Consider the following 27,304-nt stretch of genomic DNA (forward strand, 5'->3'; position numbering starts at 1 on the left):
AAGCATTTTATTCATTGAGACCGTTCCAGGCAAAAGGCGTCTTGATTCAGTAAAGATCAGTGGCACGTCTCAAAGAGCCGACTTGGCCACTCATAGAGCCCCACTCGCTGCATCTCCTGTACTCCCCTGGCCTCAGCAGGTGTTGGCGGCCTCTGTAATTCGGCAATTCGTAAAGAATCCAGTGCCCGTCCAGCACAGAACAAGAGAGCATCTCGGGGGAGCGTAGCTGGTCCATGACTTGCGGCGAGTCCTCGGTTAACTCTACCATCTTGCCTCTGTGATCCTCCTTCTCATAGATCTTTATCCTATAGGTGCCCCTGTGCTGTGACAGAAAATGAAACAGAAAATGAGACTGCTGTGGTCCTGGGTCCTGAGTCAGCCCTGTGCCCTGCTCCAGTGATGCAAAGGATGCTTAAAGCTGCCTCTGCTCCCCAGAGGAGGAGAATCCTTGAATGCTGCAAAGGCAGTGCATCCACCCTTTAGACTCAGCTCGACGCCAGCCGTGACTCCCACCCTTGGTGCAGGGAACATGTCTGGGGCGGGAAGGAGGGAGCCCATCCAGGTGCAAGAGGATAGATGGGTTCAACTCTGGTCAGTCCTTAGGCAGCAAAGTGCTCCCATAGCTATGGTAGGTTCAGAGTGTCTCAGGCTTCAGCGGGCCCAGAATCAAGGAAACCGAGAAGTGACTTTGTTCTAAAGAGTCACAGAAAATATTGGGCCCAATTCTCCCCTCACACTGGTGGAACTCTGTGCGCGTCAGTGAGTTGCTCCTTATTTTACACCAGTGTGAGGGGAGTGGGCCCAGTGTACCTCTAAATTGCTAGAAATTACTGTCATTTTGAACTATGGGAGGAAAATGTATGTTGCTGTTTACTGTCCATAGGCTTAACCACAGAATAGCAGCATGCCTTGAACAGGCAGTAGTAGTGCAAGGTATCCTATCCTATCCCTGCCATGTCCCCCAGCCATCCTGTAGGGATGACCACTAGAAGGAAAAAAGCAGTTCTCATTTTCAGTCCTCAATAGCCTGGCTGAAAATGATCAAGCAAGTGCCTTATGATGATGGCTTGGGCAACGCTGCCATTTTTTAAAAGCAAAATGGAACTCACAGGTGGGATCATCCGGCAGGACTTAATGGAGGTGCTGAAATTCTCAGACTGCATGTCAGGATAATCCCCCCGTTTCAGAAAGAACTGCTGTCCCTGGAAGTTGGGACGTTCATAGAGCATGAAGCAGCCACTTTCCACACGGACAGAGTTACAGCGGCTGAGCTGACTTTGCAAATCTGGACGGTCGCTGCTGCACTCAACAGAGCGGCCCTGGAAGTTTCTGTCCTCGAAAAGGATGATCTAGTGCAAGAAACAAAGGGCAGAGTTTTCAGTAATATCCTATACAGTGTGATTGTATCCTGGCATTCCAATTTCTCTCCATCCAGCACACTAAGCATGAAATGTCTGGGCCTTACATTTTACTCACAGTGATGATAAATTGATATAGTCCTGTGACTTCAGTGCGATTGATCCTCATTTACAGGACTGTAAGTGAGAACATAGTCAGGCTCTGAGTGTTTAATATCCAGGGATTAATACAGATGCTAATTCCCCTAGGTCTGCATTCTTGATTCTCCTCTCCTATTGGTATAGATCAGGAGTAACTCCTTTGACATTAACAGACTAAAGGCTGGTGTACAGTACCACAGTAAATCCATCTAAGTTGTGCAACTTCAGTTATGTGAATAACCTAACTTAATTTGACGAAGTTAGATCCACTTACCGCGGTGGCTATACTGTGCTGTGTCTTCCCTTACGCTTCTCCAGGAAATGGAGTACACAAATTGATGGGAGAGTGCTCTCCCACCAATTTAGCGTGTCTTCAAAAAACCTTCTAAATCAACACTCGCTGCATCTATTGCAGCAGTGCCGATCTACCAGTAAGTATAGACATGACCTAAGGTTATGTCTACACTATTGCTCATGTCAGCTGTGAATATTCCACCCCCGAGTGACATAACTTACAAAGACATAAGTGTTCCTCTGCACAGCACTCTCCCACCAAGAGAACTTATGCCGCTCACGGAGGTGGTTTGCTCTCCCATCGGCATGCAGCATCTCTACCAGACTGCAGTGACACAGCCATATTGTTACAGCTGCACCGTTGTATGTATAGACATTCCCTAACTCTGATGTAAATGAGAGAATCAGGTCCCTGGTATCAGTCTTACATACTGAACAATCCAGTCCAGAGAGGTTTCTCTTACCTTTCCCATCATAGCTGGATTCAGGCTGCAAGCCATAGTACTCCAGCAGGTTAACTGCCTTTTTATACCTCATAACCAGTGCTAAGTGTGCACATGTTAACAAAAGTTTTTTTTCTCTGCTCATAGAGCCAACTCATGACTCTGGGGGCTCACTCACTCTTTGTATTAGTGTCCATAGGTTTTGTGTAGTGGGGAACAGGTTTGATTCCTATTGTTACCAGTGACTAGTTCTGGGCCCTAGATCTGTCAGCTCAGCCATTTTTACATTGAAGACAACATAGTTCAGGAAAAGGGAGAAACTTCTGGCTCAGTGACAGAGGGGATTGGATGTCGATGCCATCACAATCCTTTTCGATAGTCTCTGCAGTTGCTTTGTTATTAGTGAATGCAGAAGTGGGACAATAAAGGCGGAAGAGGGTTCAAATGACAAAATAGAAAGTAGGGAGATAAAAACAGAAATGTGTATGGTAAAAAAAAAAGTCAAAAGGTCTTCGGTAGACATCACACGTGTTCTAGCCATTTAGTAGCTTTGGGGTCAGCAGTACGGAGTCTGGAACATCCTCCTGAGAGACCAGCATGAGATGATCAGCTGTTCAGTAGGTGTGCCGCGTCCACCCCCACTCGCAGCCACACAAGGCTGTTGTGAGTCCCCAGGTGTGGTCATTTGCTGCCCACCTCATCACCTCACATTTGAAATGGTTGAGCTTGTATCATATATAGCGTGGCAGCCTGAAGCTTGGCAGTCTCCCATCAGGCGGAGTGACATGTAAAACATTTCTTAGAGAGGGAGTAGTTCATTCCCATTTTGCTCACTGGTGTGACAGCATCCACCGTGGAGCTGGTTGGTAACCTCGTCCAAATTGATCATCTGCTGATGAGTCACTGTTGAGCACCTCCCATGTATCTTTAAAAGTGACAGTAGTGGTATTCTTCCGGATTCTGTAAAGCAGGTTCTTTACTGCAATATAATGCCTGGATGTTACAAAGCAGGATATTAGAGAGGACTCACAGACACTTGGAGTTTGTTGGTCTCATAGTCCCTGTTATTCTCATCATTTGATTCAGTTGCACGTCAACTAGCTTTGTCTGGGGAGAGTTTAATCACACAGGAGCACAGTATTCTCCAACTGAATAGCAGAGAGTTACTGCCAAGCCGTGCAGTATTTGTGCGTTAGCTCCCCAACTTGAGCTCATCCTCTTAAATACGTTTATATTTTTGCAGTTAATTTTCTGAGCTATCTTGGTGATATGATCCTTACAGGTAAGTGACTCCGAGATATACTGGCTTTTGGTTATGTGCCAGTCGTTCTCCATTCAAGAAGATGTCATGTTCTCGTGAAGTGCAAACATGACAACACTGTCTTTGACGTAATGGGCTTAAGTTTCCACTTCTCTCAGTCACCACCGATGGCTGCCATATCTTGGATCAGGTTATCCTTAATCTTTTTGAAATCTCTGTCTCTTGAGGCTAGGCAGATGTTGCTTGCATACTTGAATGGCCTGGAGATTGTTGGAGACAGATCATTTGAAAACATGTTAGAAAATAGTTAGGGCACAAACAGATCCCTGAGAGAGCTAGTTCTTCTGGATCCTCCAGGTGCTCAGTTTATTTCCTAGCAGTGCTTGGAACTGTGTGTTTTGAAGCCATTTTTCTGTAGCCATAATAATCCACCAAAGTAACATCTTTGACATCTTGACCAGCAAGCCAACGTGCCAGACAATATCATATGCTGTCATCAAGTCAGGAGAAACAGCCACTGTCTTTTCATTCTTTAGGAAACCATTTTCTATATAGGTGGCAAGAGCAAGAACTTTGGTCACAAGTATTCCTGTTAAGTCGGAAAATGTCTTGGTCGAACAGGAGCTAGGTGGAAGGCAATAGTTGTTTCCTGATTTTGGTGTAGCCAAATTTTTCCAGGATGTTGAGCACCCCCAGTTCTGATTGACTTGTTAGGGGCCTGATTGAAAATGTTTTCTGAAAAGCCTGGCACGTCTAGGGTAATAATTAAATAAATTAATAAATGGCTACATTTCTCAACAAGGGTGAGAGATATCAATTGTGTTTCCTCCTAGAATCAGGGCTGAGGCCTATTGCATGTCATCTGCCATACCTTGGGATCAGAAGACAATGTAACATACAGTGAACACGTCTGGGTATATTTCCTCTGATAACCTCAGCAACCCCACTAGAATATGAAACGGGAGCCTGAAGATGCTGAGGCCCTGATCCTGTAGTATGTTCCTCACTGGCAGACCACTGTGCTTGTACAGAGCCCCATTGACTTCAGCATGGAGATCGTTGCAGCATCGAAACCTTAGATGTAAAGAGGTTCAACACAGATGGAAAAGCAGAAAAATGAACTGCAACACATCTGGGACACAGATATCAAAGAGCAAAAGAATCAGTGGGTGAAGGTCTGAGACCTTTGTTCAGCAGGAGATCAGACGAGATGACAAATTGTCCCTTCTGATCTCAAAGACAATGAATTAAAACTATTTGTAAAAAATGTGCATGTTAGCACAATAGGGCAAAACTTTTCTTCTTCATCACATGTGTTACTGCCGTTTGATTTGCTCAGGGGCTGCATACAGCACCATTTTATTTATCAGCAGCAGCAAGTTTTAGCTAATGAAAACTAAAGACTATGGCAATACTTTGATAAAGAGAGTGTTAGAATAATGCAGATAAATCACCCATTTGTTTAAGTTTCACCATAGTGCACTGTTCCTTTTTATCTCAGGTCAGTTCACAGGAAGTAGTCATCATATACTAATCCGTCCCAAGTAAAGCCCTTGAATATATTCCTCTCTGCATTATTCTAGCTTTCACGTGACTAGGGACAGGCGATTGGATTGTGTGTGATGTTGGTGGGTTTTTTAATTGTAATGAATTCATTCAAATGGCATCTTTCTCTTTGCTTTGGCTTTCAAGGGGTTAAATCAATGCATTGCAATTTTTGGTTAATTATAGAAAAGTCCTTACATTGCTACTTTTGGGTAGAATCAGTCTTAAGTATTGGAATAATATAGGCCTCCATTCAGCACAACCCCTAAGCCTGTGCTTAACTTTTAAGTAAGTGCTTAAGTCCATCTCTATTCAGCAGAGCACTTATGCACATAAGAAGTTTTGCTGAATCCAGGCCATCAAGTTCAATATCTTGCTTCTACCAGTGGTAAATACATGGGGTGAAATCCTGGCTCTTTTCAAGTTAATGGTAAAACTTCCACTGACTTCAATTGGGACAAGATTTTACGTCTGGCTCAAGAGAGCGAGGAAAAGGAAACAAAACACCGGTAAGTCACTTCATCTGTTGGGTCAGTTTTTTTTTCCACCTCCAGTTCGGAATGTAGTGTAGCTTTTGTAGTTCTACACTCATCTTCAGCTTGTCTCAGATTGGAGAGAGATGTGGTGTCACTTTAAAAAATGTAGCATGAACAGGCAAAGATGATCACCTAGCATATGTAGTGCAGGGATGAAGGATGATTTTGTGGTTAAGGCATTGGACTGGGATTCAGGAGACCTGGATCCAGTTCCCAGGGCTGTCACCAACTTCCTGGGTGACCATGGGCAAGTCATTTCATTCCTATGGGAATGGCTACGCAGTGTTCTGGAGACTGCAGGAGTGAGCGTCCCAGCCTGAGTCGACAGACTTGGGCTGTCAGGGCTTGTGCTAGTGCTCTAAAAATAGCTGTGTAGACAGCACTTTAAAGCCCCCACACCTAGGCTTGAGAGCCAGAGTTGCAGCTATTTCAAGCGCAAGCCCCACTAGCATGAGTCTGTGGATCCTGTCTGGGAGGGTCACTCCTGGATGCAGTGTAGACATAGTCTACGTGTTTAAAGCAAAACAAAGCAGAAGGCAAGTTGTACCTGGTTTAATTCTGGAACTCTTGGAAAGCTGACCTTGCAATCCGTAAACAAAACACAATTCATTTGAACCAATGGGCAATACAAAAAAACCCCATGTTTCAAAGGTTTTATTTTCTTTTGTATACATAAAGTTAGTATACAAACCATACTTGGGGCATGTATTAATACAACTATACAATATACCAGCATAGCTAGGAACTTCTGAGACATTTGTCTTTACAGAGGGATAGCCTCTAGCCATTCTTGGTAATTTGTTTTTAACGCTATAGCATTTTTAATGTGCAAGATAAAACATAAAGAATAACGATATCACTCTGTCCATAGCATCATAAACATCCCTTATCAATGAGAATTTCTACTCAGATTGGGTCTAATACAATTCATATTAAAGAAAGGAAAACCTCTCCTTGTCTTCAATAGGAACTGGGTCAGGCCCTGTGGCCCTGATTGAGCAAGGCATCCTGATTCTGCAAATCACTGAAGTCCCATTGACTTAATGGGACTTAAGCACTTGCTGTGCTGAACAGAGATGGTCTTGTTAGCGTGCTCAAAGTCTTTGCTGAATCAGGGCCTACATCAGCATGGGAGGAGCTATTAAAGATACAGAAAAGGGGAGGGAGAAATGCTAAGCTACGATGTGAAAGCTGTGTTGAAAACTAGGAGTACAACTGCTAACTTCAGCTTACCCCTTCAAGAAATCAAATGGCAACTAATATGGAAAGGAACAGTAACACTTAAAGATGAACTTGAGGATAATATGCCCCACATTGAGGTAGGCAGCCTGTTTCCATAACAGAGCCAAGGGGGCTAAAACAGCCATTCAAATACAAAAGTAGCACACCTGCCTCACCAAAATCTAGGGACTAACCCTCCCCACCCCCCTGTGCAAAATGAATTGCACAGCACTGTCTTGGGTAAGAGTCATGAGACCTGGCTTCTTGTTACATCTCTTCTTCCTTCCTTCTACTCTTTGTTGCAAGCTCCTCTGGAAAGATTCCTTGCTTAAACTGTTTTCTAGCCCCCTGCAGGACACAAACAAACATTGAGCTGTTAAGCACAAGTACAGTGTGGCACTGGGCCACTGGCAACAAGTTCATCAGTTTGTCTACCCAGCAGCTACAAGGCAAGCAATAGAACTGGGCAAATAGTGTACAAATAATGGAGGGCCTAATTCACCCCTGCATTTGTCCAGTTTTACATGAGTGGGAATCCACGGATTTCTTAAGGGAGGTAAGTGTTCAGATTTTTAAACAAACTATCTTTGACTAGTTTTGTGCCCTACAGATAATTCCAGCGAATGAGTTTTGCTGGCAGGAATATTTGCCGAAACAATTAATTTCAAGTGAATATTACAGAATTTTACTGGAAAGCAAATTTCAAATTCATAATAATCAGGGAAGTATCAGCTTTTCATTGACCTCAAGAAATCAAATATGATTAATGCTATATAGATCATTAATTCCAGTGCTCCTGGAAACTGATTGAAACAGACTGCAAAATCTTCCATTCTGTAGCACTCCAGAAAAGGCTCTGTGAACTATGGATGGTCCAACAGGCACAATTGGATGTATGCCGATATATCCTATTGCTGCCCAATGGTTTGACCTGGTTTGTATTTTTTAGACTTACTTTGTTGTCTGGCTGTTTTGCTGTTGATAGAGATTCTGATCGCTTGCAGTCCTTATTTGTTCTTGTTGAATTGGTGGTGGCATGTTGATTTGCTGCTGCCTTTTGAAACTTGACACCTTGGCGAAGAGAATATCAACTCATAGTTATATAGTGCCTCCACCTTCCATCCAGAAGAATTCCCAAATGGCTTACAGATTTCCTACCTTGCTTCAATACATGCTCTGAGGGAAGGCTGCCATTGTCAGGTTCTTTCCATCCCTAATGCCTTGGGGGTGGTTCTCATTTTGGTACATTGTGAGTAGTCAGTTTTGTTTTGTGACTAATACTGGCCTGCACCATAACTACTGCGGAAGTCCAGAATCTAGCCCAAGGTCAAGACTGCTCACGTGTCTCTTCAAATGTGTTAAAGACAAACACTATATGACAGTGCAGATGAAGCCACTATTACATCACTAACAAACCAGCAAGGAATGATCCATTTGAAATAATACTTTGCACTTACGCTACCTGATCCAAAGACCAGTGACTTCAGTAGGAAGGCCCCTATGGATTTCAACGGGCTCTGGGTCGGGTTCATATAGCACTTTACACCTGTACATCTCAAAACACTTTACAAAGGTGGGTAAGCATTAATATCCCCATGTCACGGGCGGGGACACAGAAAGGTTAAATGTCTTGCCGTAAAACAGTGGCAAGCTTGGAATTAGAATTCAGGAATCTGAACTCCCAGCCCCCTGCTTAAATCCCTGCGTGAGATGAGGCAAAACATGCTTACTCTGTTTCCAGGCATGTTCCGCAGCTTTTGGGGCTGTCAGCATGGCAAAAGGATGCAATGAGAGGTTGAAAGGGTGAATCCGGTGACCCTGGAAGGACAGTAGCACTTAGAGATTAATGAGAAATTGCACAATTGTTTGTCTATTTTATAGTCTTTACAGTCCTGAATATGTTACAAATCATTGGTATTTTCCCTTGGATCACATCCATTTTTCTGAACTGTTCACTTCTAATTTTTCCCATCCTCTTTTGCCCTCTCCCAGTGGCTTGGCAGTGCTGATATCCTTTTGTTAGATAGCTCCTGCATCTCTTGGTTTAGGTGTTCTAGTCAGGTATGATTTTGTGCCCATCACCATGCTATTTGGGAACCTTCCAGCAAAGCAGTGTGGAAAGATTTGCATATAAACAAAAAAATAGGCAGACACAGGCTCTGACTATATTATTATAAAAGCAACTTTGCTACCTTATCACCAGCAAGAATCTATCCCTGAGCTACACAGTACTCACTATTCAGAGAGAGGTGTTGCTCCAAGCATCACCGCTAATTTCAGAGTGACAGCAGATGAGAGGAAAACCAGCATAACAGCTTCATCTGAAATCTCTCCTTGTCTCCACCAGAAGCAGATCAGGACCTCCAGCCATGGGAATACCAACCAAAGTGGCAGCACTATGGGAAATGGCATGAGCAGGCACTTTGGGAAATCTGGCAAGAAAATCTGCTTTAACTGCTGCACTCTGCAGAGCCCCCACTTCAAAGGGAGGTACAGAGCTTCCCAGGCCATAAAACAAACAGAACATCCCTGGGTCAAGTGGAACCCCCATCATACAACTCCTAGGAAACTCCACAAAACAAACTGGATGGAATTTCCGTCCCCCTATTTGGGAACAACAAGAACGAGGAAATTTGGTTAATGTCACCTTTTTTCTACACATTACGTGGCTGTTCCCAAACATAGTAGTAACCCTATCCAGGCAGCAGATGGCAGTCCATATTAATAAGGCCAGGCATGAATGATTTGTTTTATAAGTGCTCCGGAGCCATTGCTAATTATATGGTTTATTATAATCTGATTACAATTCCACAGTAACTCTGGCAGTTGCTCTGGTAACACTTACTTTAAGCCACACCAAGTATGTTAGAACTACCTATAGACTACCGCAGTGCGCTGCTGGAACAGGCGGGAGCTTTCCTAATACTTTCAAAGTCATGAACTCAAGACTGCAAAGACTGAATTTGAAGTACGGAAGCAATTATAAATGTAGGCCCAGATTTTCTCCTATGTTGAGGTCTGCGTAGCAGGGCCATCAGGGAGAAAGTTTTACCTCTGTGATCCTCCTGGTCCATCTATGCTGGCTCTGGCATACCAGCATAAATGAGAGCATCTCCAGGGCTGCTCTAATTTAGGCCAGCTGGCTGGGGGCCCTATGGGACCTTGTTCCAGCAGTGAATTTTTATAGCCCAGGCACACGCTGCCCTGTCCTGGCACACCCCAACATGTCCCTTCCCCCCCACCAGGGAGTAGAGGGAGCAGTTGCAGTCAGCTACCACTTGCTGCCAGCTGAGAGCTCTGCTGTGCTGAGGGAATTCTACTTGGGCTACAGCTCCCATTGACTTCCCTTCCATAGTGCAGGATGCAGCTCCTGGTGCTGGGATCCTATCAGAGACACAAGCTATACAGGGTTGACACGTGGCTGGAAGATCTATAATCAGAACTGATAAACTCTGTATTAGATAGCCCTTTTCATAGATAGATCTCAGAGTGCTTCACGGGTAGGGAAACTGAGGCACCAACTTGCCCAGTATCACCCAGAAGACCTGTGCTGGCAATGCTGTAGGCAATTTGGCAAGTGGCATACTTTCCTTTTGAGTTAACACTAAATCCATGTATCAGCATGGTCCACTGTGCTCTCAGAAGTGCCATCTCAGAAAACTGAGGTCCTGGCCACTTGTGGCTATTAAAAATCACATGGGTACCTTTGTGGCACTGGTCTAGCAAAGCACTTAAGTACACGCTTAAAGTTAAGCATATGAATAGTCGCCCTGAAGTCAGTGGGGAAACTCACATGTCTAACCTTGAAAAGAAAAGGAGTATTTGTGGCACCTTAGAGACTAACCAATTTATTTGAGCATGAGCTTTCATGAGCTACATCCGATGAAGTGAGCTGTAGCTCACTTGTCATCAAATAAATTGGTTAGTCTCTAAGGTGCCACAAGTCCTCTTTTTCTTTTTGAGGATACAGACTAACATGGCTGCTACCCTAAAACATGTCTAACCTTGAGCATGTGCTGAAGTGCTTTGCTTTACTAAGCCACTAAGATTGGAGTATTACCATAATATTCTAGTTTGGAAGCTAGGGCCTAAAACCAGTGATGTCTGCTGAATGCTTGTTGTCTGTGCTGTATATACAGTAGCTCAGTTACTGAGTTACTAGGAGAACACATTCATATATATTTGGTGTCTATTGGTATCAAGTCCTGCACAGACAAAATAGATCAATTTTCTTTTTCTATCCTTTAGCCCAGGGATTATCTTCAGCTGGTGCGCAGAGGGAAAAGTACAGGAGAAAGAGACAATCGGCTCCCTCTTGGGAACGAGACCAGCTCCCTGAAGGTCAATTACACAAACACAGAAAGCTTTTGTATGTTGAGGCCAGTCTTACACTGGCGTTTTGTTGTTCACTTTAGCTAGTGAGGTCCCCTCTCAGGGAAACTGGTGACCACTGAGTTCTCTTTCTCTCAGAGTCCTTTATGCCAGATATTAAACCATCATCAGAACAGGAGAGTCTTCTAAAACACTCATCAATAACCTAAACAATACAGTATTTCTGCCAGGCATTTATGTACACTTTAGTCTATTGGTCTCAGATAAGAAAGGGAAGTTTATAAGATTGGTTTCTTAGACAGGAGATGGTCCAGTGGTTACGGTACTAGGCTGGGACTTGGGAGACCTAAATGTAATTTCCTAGTATGCCAGTCTCTCTGTTCCTCATCTTTAAAATGGGAATAATGGCACTTTGCTATCTTACAAGGGTATTGGCAGGGTAGATAAAGATTGTGAGCTTTTTTTTGGTGATACTTTTTTCATTTTCCATGACATTTTCAGCAGCGTTTTTCACCACTTTTTTTGTTACCAAAACTTCAATTGAAGTCACTTTTGAAATTTTCCATTTACAATTGATAAGAAAATGTGGTTTTAGGTAAACAGAAAATTTTAGATAAAAAAGTGAGTCCAAAATATCACCAAAAATTTCATGGAAAAATTGTATGTCGACGATTTTCCATAAAAACATTCATTTTTGAAAAAAAGGCCATTTTTGGATGAAAGCGTTTTGTGCCAAAAATGTTGACTATCTCTAGGCTCAGACGCGTGACTGCATGTGAGGAGAGTTCCACCAGGTAACGTGAGGACTTAATTGGGTCCATTATTTTTATCTTCCATAAGGAAAGGCTGAATAACTTTGGCCTGATCCACACTAAGAAATTAGGGTCGTATAATTCTGTTGCTCAGGGATGTGAAAAAGCCACAGCCCTCAGCGATACAGTTAAACCGGTCTGACCCCCAGTATAGATGGCGTGAGGTTGATGGGAGACCTGGCTACCGCCTCTCGGGGAGGTGAGATCTCATCTGGAATACTGTGTGCAGTTCTGGTCTCCTGTGTTTAAGAAAGATGGATTCAAACCGGAACAGGTGCAGAGAAGGGCTACTAGGACGAGCCAAGGAGATACTCAAAGAGCTTGGCTTGTTTAGCCTAACAAAATGAATGCTGAGGGGAGATGTAACTGCTGTCTATAAATACACTAGAGGGATAAATACCGGGGAGGGAGAAGAGTTATGTAAATTAAATGCCAATCTGGACACAAGAACAAATGGATATAAACTGGCCACCAACAAGTTTAGGCTTGAAATTAGATGACGGTTTCTAACCATCAGAGGAGTGAAGTTCTGGAACAGCCTTCCAAGGGGAGCAGTGGGGGCAAAAAACCTAACTGGCTTCAAGTCTGACCTTGATAAGTTTATGGAAGGTATGGTTTGATGAGACTGCCTACAATGGCATGTAGCTGATCTGCAACTGCTCGTAACAAATATCTCCAGCAGCGAGTGATGGGACACTAGATGGGGTGGGCTCTGAGTTACTACAGCAAATTCTTTCCCAGATGTTTGGCTAGTGGGTCTTGCCCACATGCTCAGGGTCTAACTGATCAACACATTTGGGGTCAGGAAGGAATTTTCCCCAGGGTCAGATTGGCTTGGGGCATGGGTCACTCACAGGTTTAAATGAGTGTAAATGGTGGATTCTCTGTAACTTCTGAAGTCTTTAAATCATGATTTGAGGACTTCAGTAATTCAGCCAGAGGTTAGGGGTCTTTTAGGAGTGGGTGGCTGAGGTGCTGTGGCCTGCAATGTGCAGGAGATCAAACTAGATGATCATGATGCTCCCTTCTGGCCTTAAGGTCTACGAGTCTATGAAGTGGATTATCTCCTGTGACAGGAGAAGCCCTCCCATCGGCATAGTAGGGAATAGCTTCTGGAAGCGCAGCTGCAGTGTTTTAAGTGTGGACAAACTTAGTGGAAATGCCTTTACTTCCCCGCCTTTGTGAACAGCTTTAATTCCAAAGTGAAATTAAATTAAATGAGTTGGGCAGACTCAGCTAAACTCCTGCCGCACGTGAGTCCATGCTACAAAAGCATGACATGCAATGGATCAAATTCTTCCCTGACTTATGCCCCATGCAAGTCCAAGGAGTGGAGTCTCTGGCACCAGATGTCAACAGAGGATGTCAGTCAAGGCAGAATTTGGTCTACTATGCTGTGCTGCTGATGAGAATCAGGACACAGATGGTATAGAAGTGAACTCTCTCTCACATGTGGAGAGGTTGGTCTTCCCAAAGCTGGGGGTTCTGTTGGGAAGCTTGTGTACCACCTCCTGGGTCTATGTGGCCTTAGTGTATTAAGAATCCTCCATCTGCCTTGTTACCAGCCCTTAAATTGAGTTTAAATTCTCCTGACTAGCTACCCACTTGTAGCCTGCAAGGCCCCTTTAGAGTCAAATCCAACTGTGGCATTAGTTTGGCCCTTCCATATGTTAGTTTCCGTCTGTATTCCGTTTCTCCAGTAACTTGCTTCCTCTTTGTGTGAAAGGAAGAGTGGTCATGGCCTCATTCTACAGCTGATAACATGGCCAGAACTGGTTGTATTGTCAGATAGGCATTGAGGAACCATTTACATTTCAGGTATGTCTACACAGCAAAGAAAAACCCGCAGCTGGCCCATGCTAGCCAGCTCAGGCTTGTGGGGCTTGGGCTGCAGGGCTGTTTCATTGCTGTATAGACTTCTGGGCTTGGGCTGCAGCCCGAACTCTGGGATCCTCCCACCTCGCAGGAGCCTAGAGCCTGGGCGGCCTGAGTCAGCTGGCACGGGTCAGCTGCAGGTGTCTAGTTGCTGTGCAGACGTACCCTACAAGTCCCTCACTGCTTGTGCATGGCTGCTGCACGTTTACAAATTCCATGTTCTAGAAACTAAGCACTTCTGTAGCGTGGCTGGGACATAACAGTTAATGTTGGGGGATTGTGTTGTAGCCCAGGTTGCCCCAAGCATATGATCACCTAACACTTGGGCTGATCGAAAACAGTCAGAGTTTTTGAAATTTTGACAAATTTTTAACAAACAAGTTCACTAAAATGGTTGTAGTTTTTTTTAACCAACTGTGCCAAAACCATGCAAGACAACAGTGCGCTGATACAGTAAGATTCATAGTATTGCCTCGCCCTTAAAGACAGGGAGCCAGATTCTCAGCTGGTGTAAATGGGTGTGGCTAGCTTGAAGTCAAGGCAGCTCCGTCAGTTTACATCAACTGAGAGTGTGACCCAGTGTTCCGCTGTGCTCCTCCCCAACACTTCAGTGACAGGGAGAATCTTTACTTTGACAACAATCTGTACCCATTATTTCAAACCATTAAAAAAGGCCTCTGTTTGCACCCAGAATTTTGCATGTGCAATTTTGAGAGGCTCCGCACCTGGACTTGCATGTGGAATCAGTGGTTCCATGTCTCACCACAACTGACATGCAGTAATCAGAGTTGAGGGGTCAAAAATTTCATCTGACTGCAATTAGAAGCAAACTGAGAATCTGGATTGAGCCCACTTTGGACATGTGTCCTTCCTCGTTCCAGATGCTGCTCTTGTACCAGTGCAGTCTCATGTTCTTAGGTGGATAGGGAGTGTTTTATTATGAAACAAAATTAGTGGATGTAGAATTAATTTAACAATTAATGAGCTTCTGGAATGCACCCACTTAACTACTGATGTTTGCTGACTGCAGCTGATTCATGAGCCTTTGGTGGAAGTGTTAAAAGCAGTTCATCAGTTGCTGAGTTTACGAAATGCATCATCATGAGTGGCAGGAGCCAGAAGAAATTGGTTCTCTAATGAATCCACATCACTACCTGGCTGGATATTCAGCGGACCATACTGAAAATGCTTTATGTTCCTGACAAAGTCGCAGTCTAGCTCCTGATTCTGCCCCTGATTAATTTCAGCAGAACTTCTCACATACTTAAAGTTAGGCACATGCTTAAGCCCCTTGCTAACTCAGGATCTCTGTCTCCAAACTCAGATCATTTTGTCGGGACGTCCCAGGCCCCCTCCTATGAGCTCAGCAGTGCCAAGATGCCTCTTCACTCTCACCTCAGCAACTGCAGCTCCCTCCGGGTAATGTGGCTTTATGATGACATTTGAATCGCCAATTATAGGCTGGAATTTTCTCCTGTTCAAGTCAACAGAAAAACAGGTTTTAATGGAGCAGGATCAAGCCCTATGTGTGGCCATGATACCTGATCAGGGGAAGGGGGAGATCTCAATAGCTCCATCAGGTCCTTACACGTGATCCCACAAGGAAGTTCTGCTAGGTTTCACTTCAAGGGGGATGTTCACAGCTACGGGTATGGTGCGGAGAGGTGCAAAGATGTAAATATCAGATTCCTAAATTTGCCTAAGATTTCTGGGACTGAGGAAGGATGGTTTTTTGGTTAAAGCACAAGACTGAGCCTCAGAAGTTCTGGGTTCAACTGCTGGCTGTGCCACAGATTTCCTATATGGCCTTGGGCTTGTCACTGAATCTCTCTTTGTGGCTGGTCAACCGTCTGCAGAACAGGGACGATGATGCTTCCATTCTCCCACTCTCTCTGTCGCTCTACTTGGATTGTAAGATCTTAAGGGAAGGCTCACTCTCGTTGTCTGCACAGTGTCTGGCACAATGCAGGCTCCAGTTCAACTCCATACCCTCTAGGCACCACTGTAATACAAACAACAAAATCACAGTCCCAGTCCTATCAGTTTGCTCAGTGTAACAGCTCATGCACAACTTTTATAGGACTTGTAAGTATCTGCACCCTCCAATGTATATTCACTTCATTTCCGTGTCCTCTTTTTGGCATCACTATAAAGAGAGAACCTACTGGATCTCTGAAGGGGAAAGACCTTGGGAGGTCAGAGGATGGCACTCACACCTGCTTGTCCATCTCTTTTTGACCCCTTCCAGTAGGAGGCTGTCTGGTCCTGCATTCGATGGAGTAGACATTGAACCTTCTCTGAACAAATGTCAGAGGAAGACAACACCTACACAAGAATGAGACTCATTGACCGAGGTGCAAAGCAAGGCCTACCTTTTGTGCCTATCCCAGAGGTGGCTTCTTCAACCAGCCCATTGATCTTATTCAGCTGGCTAAAAACAAAATACTGTCCCTACAATCTTCAGTGACCAAGCGTTCACTGCAGACCACATATGGTGCAGCAAGTGTGTGTGTGCACTCCAAGTTTTAATTCAATACGTGACTTGATTGGCAAGGCAGGGAATCTGAGTCCACAACTCAGGCATCTCTGTAACAGGATAAGGGTTGGATAAGTGATTAGACTTTATAAATAGCTCACTCCCAGTGGCCTCGTGTCTATTGTTTGTCTTGGTGTGGTTGTGTATTTCAGTGTGGAGCAAAGAAAAGAATAGCATTTTGAAAATGTTTGATCGTTTTAAAACACAGGTCCCCATATAGCCAAGCAGCCAGCCCTAGAAATGCCAATGTCTTCGGTTGATCCTGCAAGTTGTTACGCAATCTGTGTCCAGTCCAGCACAACACTTACCAAGTGTAACTTGACAGGACTACACGTGTGCTTAAAGGCAAACGTGTGCTTCAGCGCTTTGCTGTATCACAGCCAGGGAGCTCAGCATATTGCAGGAGCATTTTGACCCTACGTTTTTTTAAATAGGTTTGGGTCTAGGACTTTTAGTTTTGTTGAATCATACAATCGTAGGACTGGAAGGGACCTCGAGAGGTCATCTAGTCCAGTCCCCTGCACTCGTGGCAGGATGAAGTATTATCTAGACCAGACCTGACAGGTGTTTGTCCAACCTGCTCTTAAAAATCCCCTGTGATGGAGATTCCACAACCTTCCTAGGCAATTTATTCCAGTGCTTAACCACCCTGACAGGAAGTTTTTCCTAATGTCCAACCTTAAACTAATGGCTTGACATGCTGCCTTCCTAGCGTATAAGGCAAAAACGATTCATGCAGAAGATCTGCAAAATCTATATGAGAGGGAAGTGGCCTGAGGATTGGTAGGAAGAGACAGGCCAAGGGGGGAGTTCAGGTTGCCCCAGGAGATATTACTGCAGAAAGCTGTCAGAATTCAGTTTTCAACCAAATTAACTTGCTCTTGGCAAAAATCCACACATCAGCATAGACAGATGTAAGCATTTCCATGGCTATTGTAGCATGCTGTACGAGAACCATCTGGAAATGGGGGAGGAGGGAGCTGTGGGATCCATCTCAGGCCTTAGAGTAACAGCCATGTTAGTCTGTATTTGCAAAAAGAAAAGGAGTACTTGTGGCACCTTAGAGACTAACCAATTTATTTGAGCATAAGCTTTCGTGAGCTACAGCTCACTTCATCGGATGCAGTGAAGTGAGCTATAGCTCACGAAAGCTTATGCTCAAATAAATTGGTTAGTCTCTAAGGTGCCACAAGTACTCCTTTTCTTATCTCAGGCCTTGTTTACACCAGGAATTTGCCCCAATTCCAGCTATCAGAGTAATACACACCTAGACATGGCAAACTAATGTAATGGTGGTGACCCCTGTTTAGCTTACTTCGAACTGGAAACTCGCAATAAATGTTGCCCTCATGGCTAGCAACTAATGGCTGAAATCAGAGGAAATAAAATAGCCACATTTTGGGGTGTGGGGGGAGACACAAACTTCCCGCTTCAGGGTTTACGAAACTCGAATGATTGGAGATTAGGGTTAGACCTTCATGGGAGACAAATTGTCCCACATCTGCATATTTGTGGGGCTCCTGCACCTTCCTTTGAAGCATCTGGCAGTGGTCACTGTCAAAGACAGCCTTCCAAACTAGCTGCACCACAGGTCTGATTTACTGTTTCAATTCCTATGGAAATCCTCAGTGCAGATAAGGCCTGAGCGTGAAAAATGCTTCAAAAAGTTTTCTGCACATGTCCAGCCAGCCGTAGAGCAGATTCTCATGTTTGGATCAGTGCAGCGTCCTGATTTTCCCCTGTACAGTAACTGCATTTAAAAAAAATTCTCTTCGGCAGGTGGGTGGGGAACTAGGAAGCAGGGGTGCTGGAACAATTTGTATAGTGGGGCTGCTGAGAGCCATTGAACCAAACTGTAAACCCCCAGCACCACTAGTTCCAGCACCTATGCTAGGAAGCTTGTATTGTTATTATCATATGCCACTCAGTATATACCTGAATACATAGATCAAAAGGGGTTGCTAAATAAACCAGGCAGAAAAGGTACAACAAAGGCCTAGGTAAGGAGCATCCCCTCAAACACGAGCCAGGTTTCTAGCCCTGGAAAGGAGACTTCTCAGACCCGACCCTGGCAACACGCTGAGAATCTGCAGTTTGCCAACTGCTGTCAGCTGACCCAGAGACTGACTGGGAGTCAGGAGCTTGCTGTAACTTGGTGCCTAAGAGAGCAGAGGAGCACCAGGGCTAAATCATCTCTGCCCTTGGGCTGAGCGGAAAGCCAAGCGGAGGAAAGACAGTATGCATGGATCTCTATTTTAAATCCATTGCCCTGAGTGCTGTGAATGGTTTGGCAAAATAAATCATACTTTTTATTTTGGAGAAGCTGCTTCTGTGTCACTGCAAATGGTCACTGTCCACAGATTCCCATCAGGAAATTCTTGCTGGTGCCAAGCCCGCTGGGCCTGCTAGGTATCACGGTTGGCAACCAGAGGGCTGTAACCCAGAGAGCCGGTCAGAGTGGCTGGATGCCGGAGTCCCACCTCAAAGGGAAGTGGAGGCACGGGCCTGTCTCTTGGAAGGGCTGTGCTCAGGGGACTGGAAGAGGATCTCAGAAAAGGCAGGCTGCCCAAGGACCATGACAAGGCATTGGAATGGAGCATGCTCAGAGTTTGGATGGCACGAGTTTGACCCAGATTAATTAAGAACGGGATGAAATTATCCAGAGAATCCATCCCTAATATAGTTCCAGCAAACAAAGTAGAAACCAGCGAGCGGCAATTTAAAATAAAAGCCAGGCAGCCTACTCCACTCCATGGCCCTGGCTGGTATTTAACTGCTTGTAATGACTACAAAAAGCTTATCAGTGTGGTGCTGGGTCAGCTCTCCTCCGCTCACTTCTATCAGAATCCCCACTGACCAGATAACCATAATTGCCTGCTGAGCAACGAAATCAGCTCTGTTTATTCACACAGGAGGGCGGGTATAAACAACAGCTACTGGAACCTAGACCCAGCTGATGCCAGCTTCAAACAATTAGAAAACAGCCTCCACAATCTTGCCACTCACTTTGGCAGAGCGGTGCCAGCATGTTGCTGAGGGCCCCGTGCTGTAAATCTCAAAGACGTCTTCAATGGGGATGCTGTTCTGTGAAAGCAGGTCAGGAAAGGAGTTTAGTCCGTGGGGTGGGTATTTTTGGGTTTGAATTAATAAATATGTAGAATCTAGATGACACCCCGTCCCGTAGAGTCCTTACCACCTAGAAGGATTTTAACTTCCAGGGTTACCCTATGGGCTAGGTACCTGACATGAACATCTAGGGTTGCCTCATGTAGCTGCTATGGCCCCATTGACATTTGCTCCTGTGACCTTCTGCCACAGAGAAGACATAGTGGAACACAGCAGGAATCTGACTGAAGCAGAGCTAATGTGGGGCCTAAAACATGTCATTGCATAAAGATCAGCAAAACTTGGGGCAAGAGCATTCTGCTACCAGGACTGATTCCATTGCTCCTTCATTAGATCTGTGGATCGCTGTGCATGTCACGGGATATACTGAAACATGGGGTTTGGTAGACCACGGTGTAGCTCTGACTTGATCATTGTGCTATAATTGTTCAGACTATTATTTTATCATCATTTTCTTTGATATTCCTTATGTTAAAAGCTGTTTGTGAGACAAGATATTCACCTCCCTAACCCTCCATCAGATTGCTACAAGCTAATGGTGCCTAATCTTTACTGTGTTTAACAAAAGGTTACAACTCCCATCCCTTGATGAAAATTAGACAGTTTTGTACATTTAAAAATGTATGTACATTGCATTGCATGAACTCTCGCAAAATACACAGCATGTCTAGTATTTTGTTCATCTGGGAAGCTGCTGGAGAACAAAAGATCTTGCTATCATTATTGCTTCCTTACCATTAAGATCCCGGCATAAAATGATAAAACCATGGCTTCTCTCTCAGTTCGGTTGGGATAGATGTATCTGCTGTGAAGCGGCAAATTCCTATCCAGGATAATCGGAGGGAATATAAGTAAATGGGGTTAGCCTGAAAGATATTGGACCTGATTTATGCCTGAGTTACTCCAGTTTTACACTGGTGTAAGTCCATTGCAGGATTGGGGCCTCCGTCTGTTTATACTCACCTTTTCCCTTTTGCCAAAGGACTTTGGGCTTCTGAATCATTCAACCACAGTAAAGCAACATTGATGGCCAAGTCGTAATGAGCCTGAAAACAGAACAGAAAGGAAGGATGGTGCAGGACTTAGGGCACTAGCCTTGGACTCGGGTTCAATTTCCTACTCTGCTACAGACTTCCTATGTGACTGTGGGCATGTCACTTAGGGCCAGATTGTTAATGGTATTTAGGAACTTAGTGGGCTTTTCAAAAGCACCAAGGTGCCTAAAACTCATTGATTTCAATGGGTGCTGGGCACATCAGTGCTTTAGAAATTCCATTAGGCGCCTAAATGCCTTTTAAAACTCTGGCCTGTAGTCTCTGTGCCGCTGTTCCCCATCTGTACGATAGCACTGCCCTACCTCACCTGGGGTGTGGTGAGGATAAATACCTTAAAAGCTGAGAGGTGATTGCATACTACCGTGATGTGGACCACATCCACCTAGATAAAAAAAAAGGAGTACTTGTGGCACCTTAGAGACTAACAAATTTATTTGAGCATAAGCTTTCATGAGCTACAGCTCACTTCATCGGCTGCATTCAGCGGAAAATACAGTGGGGAGATTTATATACATAGAGAACATGAAACAATGGGTGTTACCATACACACTGTAAGGACAGTGATCACTTAAGGTGAGCTATTACCAGCAGATCTCACAGATCTTGGGAGACAGGCCAGTCCTTGCTTACAGACAGCCCCCCAACCTGAAGCAAATACTCACCAGCAACCACACACCACACAACAGAACCACTAACCCAGGAACCTATCCTTGCAACAAAGCCCGTTGCCAACTGTGTCTACATATCTATTCAGGGGATGCCATCATAGGGCCTAATCACATCAGCCACACTATCAGAGGCTCGTTCACCTGCACATCTACCAATGTGATATATGCCATCATGTGCCAGCAATGCCCCTCTGCCATGTACATTGGTCAAACTGGACAGTCTCTACGTAAAAGAATAAATGGACACAAACCAGACGTTAAGAATTATAACATTCAAAAACCAGTTGGAGAACACTTCAATCTCTTTGGTCACTCGATTACAGACCTAAAAGTTGCAATTCTTCAACAAAAAAACTTCAAAAACAGACTCCAATGAGAGACTGCTGAATTGGAATTAATTTGCAAACTGGATACAATTAACTTAGGCTTGAATAGAGACTGGGAGTGGATGGGTCATTACACAAAGTAAAACTATTTCCCGATGTTTATTCCCCCCCTCCACCCCCCACTGTTCCTCACACTTTCTTGTCAACTGCTGGAAATGGCCCACTTTGATTATCACTACAAAAGGTTCCACCCCCCACCCCGCTCTCCTGCTGATAATAGCTCACCTTAAGTGATCGTTATAGGGTGTATGGTAACACCCATTGTCTCATGTTCTCTATGTATATAAATCTCCCCACTGTATTTTTCACTGAATGCATCCGATGAAGTGAGCTGTAGCTCACAAAAGCTGATGCTCAAATAAATTTGTTAATCTCTAAGGTGCCACAAGTACTCCTTTTCTTTTTGCGAATACAGACTAACACGGCTGCTACTCTGAAACCATCCACCTAGATAGAATCCTAAATGCTATTTTGTAAAACGTGAAACATTGTGATCAGCTGCTGCAGGGGCTGTCTGAATAGGACACCCAGCTTAGCCTGTTCTAGCACCTTATCATTGGCCGATCATGAATACAGCAAACATTGCCTCCAGGCAGGCTGAGCCCTGTGCCTACAGCTGAAGGCTACATTCCGTGACTTACATTTTGATGGTCTCTGAACAGAGACATAAAACTAAACGTTGGCGCTCATTCTGGGGCCTTCTGTCAGACATAAGAACAGCCACAAAGCTCCATCACAGAATGTGGCACCCCCAGAGCTGATCCTGGGGGAATACAATATGCTATGATAATTTAAAGGGATGCCATCAGCTTGAAAATCTAAAAAGCATGCACCTGCCATCGGTACAAATAACACCAGGGTGATATAACTGAAAGGAGGAGGAAAAAAGCTGCTCTCTTTGTTACCTTCGTGCATTTGACAGCACTCTGGGCTAGATCATGGATTTGCCAGGAGCCCCAAGTAAAGGTGCAGACCTGAGACAAGAGGAGCTCCACTTGAGTCCTGATTCTCCCTTGCCCCAAGGGAAAGAAAGCTGCACCCGCCCTTTGCCAAGAATAGCTTACTTCTGCCTCTGTGCTGGTTCATCTTCACTGGCTGGCGCCTTTGGGGAGGATGGAGTCAAGGCTTCATCTACTAGCCTTTCAAAAGCTTTTCCTTATCAACTTCACGTATTTTTCCCTAGCTGTACAATAGATGCTGAACTTTGTCACAGTTGACTGGTCACAATATCCTAGGACCATGTCATAGAACGCTTATAGGGCTATAATGTGAAAAATATTGGGCTTTGCCCACCTCTGACTTCTAGATTTTTTCCCTTTACAGCTAACGGTAGCAAGTGATCTCGTAAAGATTAACTTGATCTATAAGTGAAAAGAAGCGCCACGCCTGCAACTGACTTCAGGTGAGTGGATCCCTGCAACCATGTAGAGTCATCATATCGCTAAAAACAAGTTTTCAGAGAAGTTTGTAAAATAATGGATATCTTCCATCTACAAGTATAATAACAGGAAGAAATCCTGGCTCCAATAAAGTCAAAGGGAGTCTTGTACTTCACAAACATTACCTAACTAATCCTCACATGACAATCACCAAGTGGTAGGCTTCATAACTTAATTTTTTTAGCCTAGAAGGGATAATTATGAGCATCTAATTTGATTTCCTGAGCAGCACAGGGCCGTGGAATGTTACCCAGGAATTTCTGCATCCAGACCAAGTAGTAAATAAATATAACCTCCATGTTATAGATGGGGAAATTGAGGTGAAATGGCTTGGCCTTGGCCAAAGAAGGCCTCATTAATCCTGTTTATGCTACTAAACCGACTGCTCTAAGCAGTATTGTTTAATACAGTTGGTCCCCAATGAGTTACACCACATAGTTTGCTTCTGTCTGTTTGAATTAGATCCAATTGAGTTAATACCAGGTAAAATCAGCTAATTTTAGCTCTCATAAGGCAAAAGAGCTGGAGTAACATTTTCAAAAAGTAACTAAGTGACTTAAGAATATAAAAGTCTGGGGTCATTGAAAGTCAGTGGGATTTAGGAACCTGTCTCTTTTGAAAAGGCGATTTAGGTACTTTTGAAAATGTTATATGCAACTGATCTCTATAAGTTTCCCTCTCTTCTAGATAAAACACATTTGTTTATGGATACTAATAGCAAGTTATTTAACTGCATCAAGCCAGGCACCCTTCAGTTCTTTCATTCAGGGATTAAGAATGCAAGATTAGAATAAGAAGTTGTCTGGTTACCATGTCATCGAGAAAGGTGGGCTGCTGTCTTCCTTTCGGGTCGAATTCATTTTCCCGAAGTCTGATGCCGACATAATCGCCTCTAAAAGCAAGAGAGCAACTTGAGTTACAGTCGGTGCTGGACAATCCACTGCATTAGAAGATGGAGTAAGGCAACTCTGAAAAGCCAGCGTACAGTCAGGGCTGTATTTACTGTAGTTCATGAGCTTCACAATCTGCTGCAAGGTTCAGCAGGTATCCCAGCAGCCGATGGCAGCCTCCTTCTGACATGGAAAGCCTTTTATTTTTGCAATCTCAGCTTCTATCTCTATACTCGGAGCTATGGACCTGGCTGTCTGCATCCCCCAAAGGCTAAGAAAGAAAGGGAGAGGGCAATGGTAAGCAAAGTATTCAGACTGAAGTCCTGCTTGGGACAGGCTCCCCTGGCTCTTTGCTGGTGGTGCTGTTGCAATAAAAGCAATGAGCAAACAGTAGGGATGTCACTGCACAACCACCAGCCTGAAAGGGCTGCTGTGTTGGGGTTTGGGCTTCTTATTCCTGGAGGGACTGAAGCTGCAACCTGTACTCAGATGGGGCGTACTCACTCAAGCACGGAGCCCCAGCAAAGTCAGGTGTGGGCCTCCTATTGAATAGAATGGAAGTTGAATTACATTCCTGGAGAAGTTTCAGGGTAGCAGCCGTGTTAGTCTGTATTCGCAAAAAGAAAAGGAGTACGTGTGGCACCTTAGAGTGGAAAAACTGAATGCATCCGATGAAGTGAGCTGTAGCTCACAAAAGCTTATGCTCAAATAAATTTGTTAGTCTCTAAGGTGCCACAAGTCCTCCTTTTCTTTTCATTCCTGGAGAAGCTGTACGTGTAGAGGAACCCAGACTCTCTGGATCTGAGAGAGTGAACTTCTACTATGTGAAGTAAAGGATGTAGCCTGCTGGCTTAAGGGCAGTAGCTCTAGTGCCCAGACCCGACCTCTTTGCGTGGTCCAGGCACTAGGCAGGAACCATAACCCACACTGCCAGCATGAGTTCTCTATGTGCATAGCTCAGGGCAGTGGTAGGCTCTGAATTATGGTGGTTTATCTATCTAATGCATATCAAAGGAGGACAGTGGGAGCTGGCCAGCATCCCCAGGGAAGGTTTCCCAGACTTTCCACAAGGGAAAACCGGAGGACACATGTATGGGATGTCAGACAGAACCTTTAGAATGCAGTCATTGCTAGCTATAGTGCAGTATGGGAACTACCTGGCAGTTGGTACTTACAAGAGTTTTTCAATCTCTTTTTTTAGATGTTTCCTTTCCATGGATGAGGGGTGTTTTCTAGTTGTGGGGAGGCTGCCACAACTCAGACTGCTTACTAAGATCCAGCCTAAAGAGGGAAAGTAACAGAAAGACAGATCACTGTGTATCAATATCACAACCACTGAACCAAAGCCACTGATGGATTAGCGCAAACTGTTTCAATATCCCTGCAAAAACATGGGCGCTGCAGAAGTAGCAGAGTAGTAGGACGCCAGTGGGGATGTAACAGGAAAGGAAAGCAGACAAGACGTTCTGGTAATACAGATAAACAACAACAGTAACAGTTCAGGGTATCTTTGTGCCAAGCCTTGAACGTGAGGATGAGGAGTTTGACTGTGATGTGAAATGTGGCAGGAAGCCAGTGCAGGGATTCAAGCCGGGAGGGGCGACATTTCTTTTAGGTAGGATGCCTATAAGCTTACGTGTTTCTAGAGCACCCATCACAGCAGCATCTAAACGTTAAGTAATCTAGATGTGTCTAGTATTGTCCAGACAGGGCATCAGAACAGATCCTGCTCATCAACTCTCCCAGCTCTTAAAGCTTTTCCTGTTTCTTCAACCACTTAATGTGGGAGTAGTAGTAGTCCCTGAGTGACAGAATTGGAAAGGGGGGGCAAAGGAGATAATTTTGGTTGAATGGGTTGGAAAGAGAATAGGTTAGACAGGAGAAGGCTACAGCAGGCCAGGGTGGAGATAACAAGGGTATGGGCCAAAGTTATGGCAATGTTTTGTACACGGTTCACAAGTCAAATTTCATGCATTACTTCCCCTTGACCAGGGGTTTACAGAGTTCATGAAACCACAAACATTTACGTTCAAACATGCAGTGAGAACGCTGTTTATGTGTGTGTCTAATGTGCCCATCACCATTGTATTTAGGTGCCCTCCTTAATAGGCATAAAAAACGACAGCACATATGTCCAGCATTAGCGTGCCCAAATGCCAACACAAATCTATTGAAAGTAGCACAATGATTCCTATAAATATTCTGGGGCCAGATCCTCAGCTGCTGTAAATCAGTGTCATTTCATTTACTTCAATGAAGCCAAGAGGATTGAGATGATTTTTTCCAGCTGAAGCGTGGCCCCAATGTTTATTAACACAGCATTTAAGCACATTGTGGCTTGGTCAGATTGCATACACCAAATAAATAAATGCACCATTTTATTTAATTAAGGAGTGGGTTTCAAAACAGTTCAGAGCACGTCAGATTAAGGAATCCAAGGCCTCCCTTTGATCTTATTTTTAAAGCTGCTCAAAAATCACACCCTATCTTTCTGTCATTTGAGAGTCCCTCAGAAAAAGGGAATCCACTGATAACTGTAAACATGCTAAGAAAAATAATTATCTAGTTAATAATCGAACCGACAGGACTGTATACAGTCTTTTTACGCACGCACGCACGCACACACACACTCACACACACACTCTCACACACAGTATATGAGAAATAGTTCATTACCTGCGTCAGACTCTCTGTCTTGTACAATGATTATTAAAAGGATCTTGGCTTTGGAATCTCTCTATCTCGTGGTAGCTTTAGGATGGAATTTACTCTTGATGCTGTTGTTTCTCCTTTGCCCTGCTGCAGCTGAAGAAGACTAGGCTACTGCTTCTGCTTCCTACAAGACTGAAGCTTTCTTCTGTTGCTTAGAAACAATGCTCTGAATGGGAAGAAATAAAAAAAATAAGTGTGTGCCCTAAGGTAGGGCTCTGGGCCTGGATTCTAAGTGATCCTTTTACATGCCCAGGCATTGGGTTTCGCAGGGGAATGGCTGGCCTGAAACACTAACGACTGGCTGACAAGAGAGATCGAGTCCCTCATTCTGAGCTGTGAGGAATCTAACGGCTGGTAAAAGTAGCTACCTGTACTAAGCAGATATGGGGGATGGGGAGTGATAACTAACAAGGGGGAAATTCTGGTCCCTGGGAAGAAATGGCAACAGTCCCATTGCCTTCAAAGGAGCCAAGATTTCCCCTCCAGAGACTAAGGCTAATGTGACTAACAGAATCACCCAACATTTTGACCCAGTTTATACTTATACTCGTGAGATTAGGAAAAGTTCAAAAAAGCAAACACACACCAAACGACCAAGAAAATTCCATCATTGCCACCCATTAAAATCTGGCTATGATATAGCTCATAAAAGACCATGGTAAACAGCAAATCAT

The 27,304-nt window shown here is 44.3% G+C and overlaps 1 protein-coding gene across 4 annotated transcripts; it reads right to left on the reverse strand.

Annotated features, from left to right (window-relative positions):
- Nucleotides 1-26,978, reverse strand: LOC140895855 (gamma-crystallin C). Of its 4 annotated transcripts, XM_073306637.1 has the most exons (10): nt 26,595-26,978; nt 25,094-25,199; nt 23,839-23,920; nt 20,444-20,526; nt 20,216-20,303; nt 19,361-19,438; nt 8,530-8,617; nt 7,755-7,870; nt 1,110-1,349; nt 1-322 (listed from the first exon to the last, which is right to left on the reverse strand). In XM_073306637.1, exons 2-10 carry the CDS (start codon nt 25,132-25,134, stop codon nt 47-49), a joined length of 1,092 nt encoding a protein of 363 aa, XP_073162738.1. In that variant the 5' UTR covers nt 25,135-25,199; nt 26,595-26,978; the 3' UTR covers nt 1-46. The 4 variants fall into 4 exon arrangements, with proteins under 4 accessions (XP_073162738.1, XP_073162739.1, XP_073162740.1 ...); XM_073306638.1 differs by lacking the exon at nt 19,361-19,438; XM_073306639.1 differs by lacking the exons at nt 25,094-25,199; nt 26,595-26,978 and adding an exon at nt 24,014-24,092.
- Between the last annotated feature and the right edge of the window lie 326 nt (nt 26,979-27,304).

This window comes from Lepidochelys kempii, chromosome 11, assembly GCF_965140285.1.
Source record: "Lepidochelys kempii isolate rLepKem1 chromosome 11, rLepKem1.hap1, whole genome shotgun sequence".
In the NCBI taxonomy this organism is placed as follows: Eukaryota; Metazoa; Chordata; order Testudines; family Cheloniidae; genus Lepidochelys; species Lepidochelys kempii.

Bases quoted from the DNA above. Each gene is read 5' to 3' on its own strand.
- LOC140895855 (XM_073306637.1), bottom strand. From the start codon at position 25,134: ATGGAAAGGAAACATCTAAAAAAAGAGATTGAAAAACTCTT. The intron at 19,439-20,215 runs GTAAGGAAGCAA...CTGCTTTCACAG, and splicing joins TTTATGCCGGGATCTTAATG to AACAGCATCCCCATTGAAGA. The intron at 323-1,109 runs GTGAGTTCCATT...TTTCTGTCACAG, and splicing joins CCTGCCGGATGATCCCACCT to CACAGGGGCACCTATAGGAT.